A 12,414-nucleotide genomic window follows, 5' to 3' on the forward strand; every position below is an offset into this window, starting at 1 on the left:
ATGGAGCTGCTCGACCGCCGACATTCTTTCTCTCTTTCTGCCTGTAGCTTCAGCTGCTCAAACAATGGCAGCTAGTTGCATAACTTTATATGCCAGTCTAGGGTTAGGGATGAATTCTGTTATGTCATGTTATAAAAACAGCTATAAGAATTTCCTAAATTTTAATAAGGGAGTTTTGGGCTTAAGTGGTGTCGTTGTTTTATCATGAAGTGTTGGAGCCTTTCTACTGAGAGGGGACGTAGCCTCAGCATCTCAACAAGCACTCCCTGTTGCCTAGGAGACGGAGATGCCGCTGGCGCGTGTTGATGTTTGGGGCGGGGCTTCCAGCGGCATTCCCAGGTAACAGGGAGTGCAAGTTGAGATGCCGACACTAAATATGTTCTCCTTATGCGTTTGCGAGTTCCCACAGTCCAAACTTATGCAATAGGTGAACCGGTGATTCCATAATTGATTGGAGTGAATGTGTCAGTAAATTACTTTACCTCTCCCCCCCATACCCTCCACAGATGTGTCTGGCCTAACGATTCAGAACAAACTGCTGGGTAAATGTCTGCAGGTGCAGGAAGGAACCAATGGAAGGAGAGTTTCTCTGGCCGACTGCGCCCCACATTCAGCCTTACAGGAATGGCAGTGGCTCCCGGAGAGCTTGGCTCTCAGCAGTCAGCACACTGGGGAGTGTCTGACTGCATCAGGAGAACAGTATGAAGGTGTCCACCTGAAGACCTGCATCTTCAGCGCTGCTGCTGGAATGATGGACGTCGGTCGGGGCAGAGAGGCCGGCAGCCAGGCTTGGATGTGTTCCAGGAAAGGTCATCTCACTTTGAAAGGAAGAGGGCTTCACCTTAGTGCAACACAAGAATCCACTTTGGTCTTCCTTTCAAGGGAACATAAGCAGGTATAAAGACTTGAGAAAAAATCAGAACACCCTACGTGATATTGCATTTGGTTTTTCTTAATTCTAAGAATACCGGTAGTTAAATTCAAAGATCACTAATTTCTCTAATTTCTTTGTGCTCACCTTTTTTAGCAGGGCGGCAGGTGGCAGGCACTTGACAATAAGACATTGTGCTATGGGAGAGACCGCAGAGATAACCAAAACCAACCTCTCCACCACCTGGGGAAGCAGGAACCTGGAGTTTTCTCAAGTGCCACATCTGATGTACAAAGAAAGACTGAACCATGTAAGTATTACCAAGTATTATTATCCTGAATGTCTTCCTATAGTATTAGTTTCTAATAAAAGGGACACATTTCTCGTGATTGGTCAGTGGCTTTGCTAACTTAAACTCCCAACAACAATGATATTAGCACTAAAACATATCTGACAAAAAACAAAGAATTAGTTGTCAATAACAGGAAAGCATTTGTTAGCCTGTTATTTTTTAGCTTCTTTTTTGTTGATAATCAGCTAGCATGGTTCATGAATCCAGCAGGATATCCTCTTTCCACTCTGTATGGTGTGCTCAGATTATGTTCTGTATCTGATACCAGCTGTATGATATATTTTGCCGCAGCTTGTTTATTAGATTACAACGTGCCTGCTTTCAGGCTGAGGAGCTAATCTAGTTAAGTGCTCTGTTAACCAATCGACATTTTCCTCCTCTTGGAGCACCATCAGCCACTCCATGAAACAGCGACGCTCATTTATGGTACCGATACATCAGGCTGCCCGTACATCAGCTTCTATCCTAACGAATGAACATGCACAAATACAACCATCAGGATCTCGGTATCCATTTTTGAAACCTTTTTGAAAAACATGAAGGCACAATAAATGAATAAACCGTCACTGTAGACAAATAAGCTTCTGAACCAGATCTCGATCAGACAGTTCATGCAGTGTGCTACGCCTTAGCCCGAGGGAATGAACCGTCTATCAACTATTGATTCTCCCATCATAAAATGTTCTGGTCTTTGCTTCTGGCTGATTTGTCCTTTGCTTGTTTTTTGTTTCTTTATCCAGTTGAAAGTATTAAGGGTGTTGCGGTCACAGAAATATATCCACTCATGGGTGACCCTCTCTCACCCCTGAGCACCAAATCCCCTGCAGATCCCACCATGATATTCTTCAGTGTGGGCTATGGTAGGTTTTGTCAACTGAAATCAATCAGAGATTGAATGTACCCTCTGCATGGTGAGACTTATTTGTGGAAATGTTCAACTCCACAGTCATTCAGTGTTACTTTTTCAACCCCGCCACTAGGTGGGGATGAATGAGTAACAGAAACCTTCATGCTCGGTTTGTTGTGATGTTTGTAAAGGAGCTTCAAGAGGCATTTTTTAACTGCAGGCCCGAGTCATCACATAAATCAAACTTAATGCAGGAACGAGAGTCATAGCTTAAAAGCGAAAGTAAGTTGAGCTGTGGTTTGTGTGAAATGAACGACGTGTTACTTGATGTGTATCTGCATGTGTTTGTGTACATGTGGTTAGGGATGGGCTGGAAGATAACCATGCTGGTTCTGAGCTCTTTGGCTCTGTTCCTGGGTACTGTCATTATTATCCTCAATGTTTACTCTAACAGGTGAGTGTCATTCGTTTATGTAGGCTTACTATGGAGGCGATAATTTGTCAATTTATGAGCACTACAAGAGCAAAGAACTGACCGTTAGCAGCATCTTAAATCCAATAATATTTTTTATATGTAATTTTATTATTGATTTTATGCGTTTTGAAGCTTGATCTAAAGAATAAAGTACATTTTAAGCACCATTCTAATCTCTGTTGATGTTTGAAGGGCATTTGGCCACATTTTGATGTCACAGAATGACTAATTAACAACAAAATAAGTTGCCATAGAGGCAGGTAAGACACTTGGCATTAAAGACCCAAATCAACCAACCCCTACAAATTCATTTTAAAACATAGATTTTTAAAATAAAATCTGAAAGAAATCATAATTTGATGAAGAGAGTGTGCGGAGTAGAGCATGAATCGCTGGGCTCCTGTACGAGGCTGAATATTCAACGTCTGCTTACCATGTGTCTGCCTACCATGTGTCTGCCTACCATGTGCTGCTGACTCTGAGCCAGAAGGAAGAAGGTGGTGTGTGTTCTGAAGTCGTATACTCCGAGACCAGAGCTGAAAGTTGCCGGGTCCCCAGCTCCCAGCGAAAGAGCCCCCCTGACAGAACACGCCATGCGCCTCCTGCACTCCTCCCCCACGTTACAGCGAGGAGAGATCTTGATCGAGTGGAAGGACGGCACCGTTACCCCACTGTACGAGGCCTGAAGGTTGTGGTTCATGTGAGTTTTGACGTGGGTGCGTTTGTGCAAGCGTGTAAAAGAGTTTTCTGTTGTGTAGACAAAAAAAAAAACGTTTTCTTTTGAGTTTTATCAAAACAACAATAAGCAAATTTTACGCTCGGCTATTTCATCAAAAGGAACGTTCAGGGATTGATATCCGATGGATTTTTGAGGCTCAGCTGCCACATGAACATAAAAGGCACTGTGAAAGGTCAGCGTAACAAAGTCCCGACTTCAGACGCTGAGGGATCACTTATTGAATGAAAGGACTGATATTAATGCTTCAGCATTCAGACATCTTTCACTGTGAGTGCCCTGCCAGAGCTTCTCAAAGCACCCAATAACGTTTGCCTTTGGTCGGATAAAAACTAGCATTGTTAGCTAAACCGTCTCAGCCTTGGAGTCAGCCTAGGTCACCCTTTACAAGGGCTGCACAATATATTGTTTCAGCATCAACTTTCACTTAAGCCACAGGCAGTATTCATATATGTTCAATGTAATGTTGTGCCAAATAACATCGGGACTCACACGCTTAATATTAAGATTTATAGACCAATTTAGGGAAATATTGCAGCTAAGACTTAACTTCATTGTGGTGTGTTGCTAAAAACACTGCTTCTATATCAATACAGTACTATTTGGTGTGTATTTTACCTCGTAACCATGTAGTTCGGATTAGATAAGATAAGACAAACTTTATTGATCCCTCTGTCATGGGCCGAGGCAGGAAAAAACCCAAACGCACGACAGATCCGAAGGGACAGGCAAAGGGAAGGTCCAAAAAACAGGCAGGGGTCACAAACCAGGACATCCAAACAGCCAAGCAGACAGATCCCAAGGGGCAGGCGAAGAGGCAGAGTCCAGGAATCAGGCAGGGTCGGTACACGGGAGGTCGGTCTGAATTGCTGGAGAGTAGGACGCATCACTGACAATCGGGCAGAGAGCAGAGGACTGAGCTGGGTATAAATAGTGTCCGGACAGATGACATGCAGGTGATGGCCGGAGCACAGGTAATGGGAATGAACTGATTGGCAGGAGCACAGGAGAGGGGAAGGCAGAAAGAGAGAGTGGGGGAAATGACACCGGCCCGCCTCAAGGTGTGACACCCTCGGTGGGGAAAGTTTACCATCACAGCGGCTCAAAAAGACAATATACAGGGAAATTAAGTCAAACATTAATTATGAATATGATGGTTATATTTTCCATGATATTATCCACAATCTGTACAACTAAAGTGCATGACAAATCTAAACTTTTGGACAGTGTAGACATCAGATAAGAAAACCGTTCTTTAAATAGGAACGATTAGAAGTATAGAGAGTACAGAATGTATTCCAGTACATTTACGTTTCTAATGCCCTTTCCTTTAAGCAAACAGCTGCTTTTAACACGACTTTTTCTGTGGCTTGGCGTTTGCATTTCTATTATTTTGATCCCTCCACATCGATAAAGGCTCATCAGCCTGGATGGAGATAGCTTTGTCAGCTGTCATTTACGTTTTGTTTTTGTTTCTAAATGTGCTTCCAGCAATTTGTGGAAAATGTACTTGTTTGTTTTTACCAGAGTTGTTTTTGTAAACTATTAACCCGTAATAAACTGGGACACAAACAATCGACTTCTCCCATATTAATAACTCCGTAGCGACGAATTTGCAGCGATGAAGCACGTACCAGCGTTTGTTTTTCACAAGCCGCCTTTCCAACATTTGAATAGGAGGATGGGGCTCGCAGGCCGACAAAAGCACCGTGTCGTAATCACGCCAGATAATTCACAGTGACGTGACGCAGTGATCGCAGATAAGTCTGTTGAAGATGGAAGATGAAAGGTGGTGATGAGAGTTCCAGAGAACTTAAGTCTTACCCTGTGGCACGGAAACATCCCAGCAGGAGGCGTCTACAACAGGGAAACAAAAGGATGGTTTCCTGTTTTTGGGAAAGGCCTGCGTTTTATGTGCCAGGGTCTTTGCCTTTGTACAAACCGCTGCCAGAAAGCTCACTTTCTCTGATGTATATAAGTCCTGATATCACATGCATTTTTAAAGCCCGGCCTGTAATGTGTTCTTTAAATACATGTTTTAGCATTTTGCCTCGGAGAAAGTAACAGAGCTAGCACCCAATAACTCCTGCCTTGCACTAATGAGCGGGTGCAAAGTTTAACGAGGAGCACACAGCACCCTGGAAACATCAGCATGGGCAGCATCCCACGCCCTTCCAAAACATCCGCATGCCTGAAGGAATAAAGATGGGGGGTTTGTTTGTTTTTCATTTTGATTTGATTCCTACACTGCAATTGTTTAATATTGATTAGCCCATAAGCCATATCAGTAGGATACTGCTTTTATGGTTTTTATTTTCATGTTATGTTCTGATTTGGATTTTTTTTTAATGCTTGTGACTGTAAAGCTTCAGACTAAACTTCTTTGAATCATACAGCCTCTTGTATCTCAATACCTTTGACATCAAACATGAAAGACGACTTAGCATAGCATTGTGTAAATAACGCGAAGCTCCTCTATGTGGTTGGATGAGTCTTCCTGCAGGTGAGGCAGACGCATTTTGGGAGCAGCACCTGTATGACTAAGAGGTGTGACTGAGAGAGGCCTAACTCACCAGACTCAATACCTGGTGGATCATAATATCTGGTTTCACAGGATCTTTGGCTTGGACCATTTCGAAAATGCTTTACTTGTGTCTCTGATTTGTTTTCAGCTCTGAATAAGTGATCGATGCGCTGAACTTATAGAATAGATATCTAGCTAGCTATGTATTTTATTGTGGTGGGGGCTCTCTAAAAAGACCAAATGTCACAGATATGTAGAGCAGGTTTATATGACTTTAAATATGCTGACAGCGCCCAATGCAAGCCCAATAAAGTGAAAATGAAACAAACTTCACATGAAATCTCAAGCATATTCTACCTTCTAGATAGAAACCCTGTCTGCCAAGACTATAATGCTAAGTGATGTGACTCTCAACTCAACTTTATTCATTAAGCACTTTAAAACAACCGTAGATGACAAAAAGTGCTGCACATGGGCAGATTAAAACATAAATAAATGGAACATAAGAACAATAACTTAAACGTAGGAAACACAAGTAAAGAACAAATAAAGAATACACCTACGTCCACATTGTCGTGCCGGAGGGAAAACACAAGAGGAAGAAACGGAGATGCATTCAAAGTAGCCCATATTTATGAGCATCCTCCATATCTTTAAAGTTTGCATAGGCAAAATATTCCCATCTAAAACTTCTCTCCAGTTGTCATTCCTTTTAAATCTGCCATGAATAATTGTTTATTTTTGACTGGATATGAAGCATTAAGCTCCTGAAGGTCACTGCAGCTTCAGAGGAAACGCTGCTGTTATCACACATGGGCCGCACATGATCCCAACTCTTCCCTCGGGTGTTTCATGCTTCAATAAAAAAAACAGACCGTTCGGGTCCCAGTCGAAAGCAGACGCTCGGATCAGCCGTGAGAGATGCAGTTTATTGCTCTGCAAAACATTAAACATCCCTCTTTCGTTCTGTCTTTACATCTCTCCTTCTTTGTGTTGGCTTCTCCCACATGGCATGTTTTTCCCAGTAAAAGCGAGTCTGAAGTCAAGCCAGGTGCAAATGTTTAGATGGAACTCTGGCATGGTTGCCCTCGCCTCGGGGAAATAATGGCGATTTTACAGGTATGCTCAGTGCCGGTTCCTGTTTAAAGGAATTTACTTTGTGTGATAAATGCTATATAGGTTTTGCTGGAGGTATGCAAGCCTACTCCCAAAGTGCATTCTAGCAGACATATTGTTTTTAATGCTTGTCCTTCTTTGTAATAAGGAAAAGGATAGCTCTAAAATTGCTCCTTGATGCAGGTTTCCTCAAAGACAGTGAATGTTTTGAGCTGGACAAACACCAAGTAGTAGGACGTTTCCATCCAACTGACCTCTGCAGCAGGAAAAACCAGGGTTGATGTTACTCAAGCTCTGGTCTGCGGCTACGGAGGTATGCTCGAGGATGACGTGTGTCCTCGATAGTAGCTTTGTAAAACACTGCTCTGTGCTGCGTAATGATGAAGAACCTTTGCCTTTGCGGGCCGCAATGTAATCTAGCGCCGCCCTTAAAGGAGACATCTTATGAAAAACTCACTTTTATGGTGCATTTGGGTCATTGCCAACCCCAAAACCAGCAAAATAAACCATTTGCGTACTTTTGTAATAATCTACTGAAACGCGTCTGGCAGACATCTCTCCCTGTGATGTCACAGAGGAGGAACGTGCACATGCATGCACATTCGCTGTGTGCACGCAATGAACGTAGTTTCTGTTTTCAGAGGCTTTTCTGACAGAGCTGTTTGAGACAGAAAAGAGGGACGCTGTCCTGTCCTATTTTGACCAGAGTCTGTCACAGATATTTCATACAAGTGTCTGAGAACTGTGTTAACTTGTGGAAAAAGAGTATAATATGGTCGGGCTACGCTGCTGCGATGATCTCGAGAATTTCGGAAGCGCGTTTGTAAAAACACATCTTGCCAACAATGTGCTGCTTTTGAACTCTTGCATGCACTCAATCCACTTTTGTTGTGGTCTCGAGAAACATTTGTGACAGACGGAATGAACGGCAAGACAATAACACAAGCTGCACTTCTGCAATGTAAAAAAAAAGAGCCTTTATTGTATCAGTACAAAAGCATTTCCCCTCAACATACATGCAAAGAGGTGCAATCAGCATTACAAGGTTAACGTGCTTTTTGCTTAATATGTTGTTAATATGTACAGTTCTGTACACAGAAGAAGATAATTAAATATATATGAAATATCGCAATAATTGTCATCTTGCCGAATAATACCGTGTTAGCTCTTTTTCCAGGGCTAAATGATTTTTTATTTTTAAAGAGATAGCTGCTTTCAGATGGCAGCGTTGTTTCTTCCCCACCACATGTCAGCTCTAAATAACAGAGCTGTTTTAACTTCAACATTTCCTGTCAAATTACAAACAAAATTCCTAGAAATGAGCACTTTAAACACATTTGTCTTGATAGATCTCTATCAGTCTGTAACTCTGTAAATAAAACTCCATTCAACTAAAGTACACAATACTGTTAAAACAGAAGTGCTACAGACACCACGATCCAAATGTTCACTTTCATTATAAGAATTAATGTAATTCTGTGGTTCTGAACGTGCGTTTTTTTTTCTCCTCCTCTGCTCTTACTCGTGACTGTTACTCTACAATATAATACAAATAGATGATATTGAAAAGAGCGGTCTGTTCTCACAAGAAATATGTAAAGAAATATCCAGACCAGCTGTAACCGGAAGGAGAAATGCTGGTTGTGCTCAAGTGCCATTTTCAATGCCTCATGAGACACTCAGTATGCTTCTTTGGTGTTTTTGGGGCTGTCGTTGGCGGTGACGTTCGTGAGTTGGACGTTTTCTTCCTCTGCGCGCTTCTGATCGCGCACTTCTCCCTCCACGTGGAAGCCAACCATGAACTGGTAGATCATCACACCAATGATGGCGCCCAGAAAGGGTGCAAAAATGGGCACCAGGAACCAACCTCTTCTAGCCCTGAAAGGAGGTGTACAATGTTCATTAAGCAAAACATGGCTTTAAAGTTTTTCGAGAATCGAGAAGCTCTTCAAATCTGTGTAGCTTACGTGAAAACGTCACTGCCCCACCCAGCTATGGCGGTAAAAATGCGTGGCCCGAGGTCTCTGGCAGGGTTGACGGCATAGCCGGAGTTAAAGCCCATAGACAAGCCGATGACCAGAACCACGAAGCCCACGGTGAAGGCCTCCAGGCCCTGGGGGATGGGGTTGTTGTACGGATCCACAATGGCCAGAATACAAACAATGAGTGCTGCTGTGCCAATGATCTATTTTGAATAAAAGTGCACGTCAGGGATAGTTGTCATATTTGTGAAGTAAAAAGAAAGTGTGTGATAAATCCCACATAAAAAAAAAGAAATAACTTACTTGATCAAAGAAGCCATTGAGGATGGTGAGATGTTTTCCAGGGTAGGTGGCGAAGATGCCGGCCGTGGCATTGGGTCCGGTCACGTGGAAGTTTCCAGGATGGTCCCACAGAGCGTCTGGAGGAATGCAAACAACAAATAAGAGCATGAAACCGTTTATTCTTTCATATGCTTTTACACGCTTCTATAATTGATTTTTGATTTGACTCCTCGTCTTACCGTAGTACATGGCAAAAATGATAGCGGCACCGAAAAATGCACCAATTGTCTGAAAGAGGAAGTACATGGGGAACTTCCTCCACCTCTCCCTCCCAAGCAGACACAGGGAAAAGGTCACTGCAGGGTTGAGATGGCCGCCTGCAAAATACACGTGGTGATCAATGTCGACAGAAGGCACACATTTATGTGTGCAAGCAGCGCACAGTGTGTGTGTGTGTGTGTGTGTGTGTGTGTGTGTGTGCGTGCTTAACCCTGCAAATTAAATATATCTGGGAAAAGCACTGATCTCAATATACTTATTGCAATAAATAAGAACAAGCAAGGAAAAGCTTTGCTCACCTGATACCTGGCCGCACACCAGGATGCCTAAAGTGGCGGCGAATCCGAAAGCAAAGTTGACAGTGAGGAACAGGCCATGGGAACCGCTGCTCAACACCTGCTGGGCCACAGCACCGCAACCAAACATCTGGAGAAAGAGGAGAAAATATTACACCCTGTTTACCGCCCCCCCCCCCCCCCCCCCAAAAAAAAAACATCTTGAGATGCACACATCCAATCAACGTCAGCTTTTCTGAACAAAACAAAGACCTATTAAATGAGCTCTACGGTGTCCGTAGGGACACAGTAGACACGGAGGGACAGTAGACTCCATGCACAGCTCAGTGTTGCCTTTGATTGGGGAAGGACTTAAAAAGACTTAAAAATAAGTTAAAAGTTAACCGACTCCTTAAAAATAGAAGGGCTGTGCCGCCTACAGCTGCAGCGCCAGCAGGCGCCGTGCTGTGCATTCTGCATGCTGGTGTACGTATATGTCTATAGCCACTCTATATCTGTGGTTCACGCTGAGACTGCTGCGCTTTAAGCCCCTTAATGAGGACACATTTCAGGCCGCAGGACTCGGGACTTGAGGTTAGCCTAAAGGGAACCGCACTCAGAGGGCCTGGCGCCTGCGGGGAGTTCGTCATCAAGGGTTGTCTAAACTCTTTTCCAGCCCTGAGGAGGCTATTAGAGAGAGAGAGAAAATCAACCCGTGTTAGAACTGTGTCTGTGACGATAAAGTTTTTTTCTTAATGTCAGAGGCATTGGATGACAAATGATGGGCCATTAGCAAGAACGTGCCGATCCTTGCTTGGATCACATTCCCCCCGGAGAGGCCTCATTTAAATGCAACACGGAACGCCGGGAGCAGCTGTGGAAGAATTCCAGCGTCTACCTGTGTCGCTGGCATAATGTAGTTCTTTTAACTGCGCCTTCCTCAGCAACATGGGTCGAACTTGAGTCAGCTGCTCACACAGACGCTTCAAGCTTTTAACACAGTCGGGAAGCTTGTTTAGGAGCCGAGCAACTGCTGACCTGGAATCAGTCGGGGGATTTCCCACTCAATGATCCGGCCACGACCTTTTGACCCGAGACCCAAAGATCAATGCATGCCAACAGATTCCCATTTGCACAACCCGCTACTCATCCCTCAAAGCCATCGCACGGTGGCAGCCGGTGAGTTCTTTGATTAACTTTGCCAAGAGGAGACGTCGCTATCGAGTAGAGGAAGTTAAACAATGTCAGGAATGACGTACTAATTAATGCACCAATGTTATGTAGCCAATCCTTGTCCTTGCTGCCATCGACATGTGTCACCTGCAGACCGACCGGGCCACACCCTCCTGTCGTCACAGAACATGTAAAACTCTCTTTGGTATCTGTTTAGATATTTAAGCTATTAGAACGACTAGCTGCTTGTTGAGCGAGAACAAAACAGCAGTTACCGGGATAAAAACCGTCTCCTCATGCTTCATTTGTTCCTGAATCTAAAGTCAGCACAGATGCTGCGATTGTTAAACCATTAAAAGAGGCCTTAAATGTCCGGCTAAGCTTGTTTTTGTACTTTTAAAACACTTTTTTTTACAATGTGGCCAGACCGCTTCCTGTCAGATCCAGCTCTAACAATATTTGGTGACAAGAAATTATCCAATCAGATTTCGTCTTTGTGTGTCAAGAAAATATCTGGTAAAGACAAACCAACATCAAATGACCTGTTTAAACTTGCTAAAGTCGTTAAATGCCTGTGATTCCGAGATATTATTTGCCGTCTATATCAGTGTGTTCTTTTCCACACATGAGCGATAATGGGATGCCACGCGGTTCGTCTCCAGGATCCTAGATCTCACGTCAAAGCAAATATTTTGGTAAAGAAGATTTGGCCTGCGAGGCGCTGACACCCTGTTTGCTCTCAGCTCTGTTTGCAGACACGAGCGACACTCCTGTCCAACCCAAGGAGTGTCATGGAAGTGAATTAAAAGGGGTTCTAACCCATTCACTGCTCTTCAAACATGGCAACATAGAAATGCTTTTCAATTAGTATTCAATTGTGACTGATTGATCATAGTTCAACATCAAAAGAAAATGTGACAGTTGGTATGTTTCATTCTAAATATCCTATTTCATTCTGGTGGACATCTTCAAAGTGAAATCACCTACCACAAGGATGAGGGTCCCGAGGCACTCGGCCATGGCCTGGCGAAGCAGCATGTTGCGGATCTGGAAGAACTGAGAGAGCTTCTCCAAGTACACCTTCTGTCGGCCCATGTTTGCTTCCTCGATGATGATGATGATGATGATGATGATGATGATGAGAGAAGACACCGTCTGCAGGAGGGTTTTCCTGTCTGATTGTGAAGCTGGGAGGACCGGCTCCTCTTATAGAGCCCAGATGGACCCAGACTGGACCAGTGCCAGGGCCTGACTTCAGCCCCGCCCACCTCGCCACGCCGCCCTGCAGGTCCCAGCGTGATTCACCCTCTGGTTTCCTCATCGACTCTCTCTCTCAGACTTTCTCTCACACACACTTTTTTATTTTTCTGTGCCTGCAAACTCCGTCAGAATTTTGTTTAAACGTTCCAATTTTTATTTAGCTTTTTTCTTCTTCCAGATGTTATTGTTTCCTCTTTAAAATCATTATGATAAAAGTCTGTCTGTACTTCTTTTATTGTAAA

The 12,414-nt window shown here is 43.6% G+C and overlaps 1 protein-coding gene across 1 annotated transcript; it reads right to left on the reverse strand.

Moving 5' to 3' along the window:
- Positions 1 to 7,881: 7,881 nt before the first annotated feature.
- Positions 7,882 to 12,103, reverse strand: LOC137917915 (aquaporin-3-like). The gene is made up of 6 exons (XM_068760648.1): positions 11,900 to 12,103; positions 9,764 to 9,890; positions 9,425 to 9,562; positions 9,207 to 9,322; positions 8,889 to 9,106; positions 7,882 to 8,799 (listed from the first exon to the last, which is right to left on the reverse strand). The coding sequence occupies exons 1-6, from the start codon at positions 12,005 to 12,007 to the stop codon at positions 8,601 to 8,603; spliced, it is 906 nt and encodes a 301-aa protein (XP_068616749.1). The 5' UTR covers positions 12,008 to 12,103; the 3' UTR covers positions 7,882 to 8,600.
- Positions 12,104 to 12,414: the final 311 nt, after the last annotated feature.

The sequence above is a fragment of the Brachionichthys hirsutus genome, chromosome 4 (genome assembly GCF_040956055.1).
Source record: "Brachionichthys hirsutus isolate HB-005 chromosome 4, CSIRO-AGI_Bhir_v1, whole genome shotgun sequence".
Classification (NCBI taxonomy): domain Eukaryota; kingdom Metazoa; phylum Chordata; class Actinopteri; order Lophiiformes; family Brachionichthyidae; genus Brachionichthys; species Brachionichthys hirsutus.

Excerpts from the sequence above, each read along its gene's own strand:
- LOC137917915 (XM_068760648.1), bottom strand. The coding sequence starts at position 12,007 with ATGGGCCGACAGAAGGTGTACTTGGAGAAGCTCTCTCAGTTCTTCCAG. Across the intron at positions 9,563-9,763 it reads GGTGTGCGGCCAGGTATCAG|GCGGCCATCTCAACCCTGCA; the intron begins GTGAGCAAAGCT and ends TGTATTTTGCAG. Across the intron at positions 8,800-8,888 it reads TGGGGCAGTGACGTTTTCAC|GGCTAGAAGAGGTTGGTTCC; the intron begins GTAAGCTACACA and ends ACCTCCTTTCAG.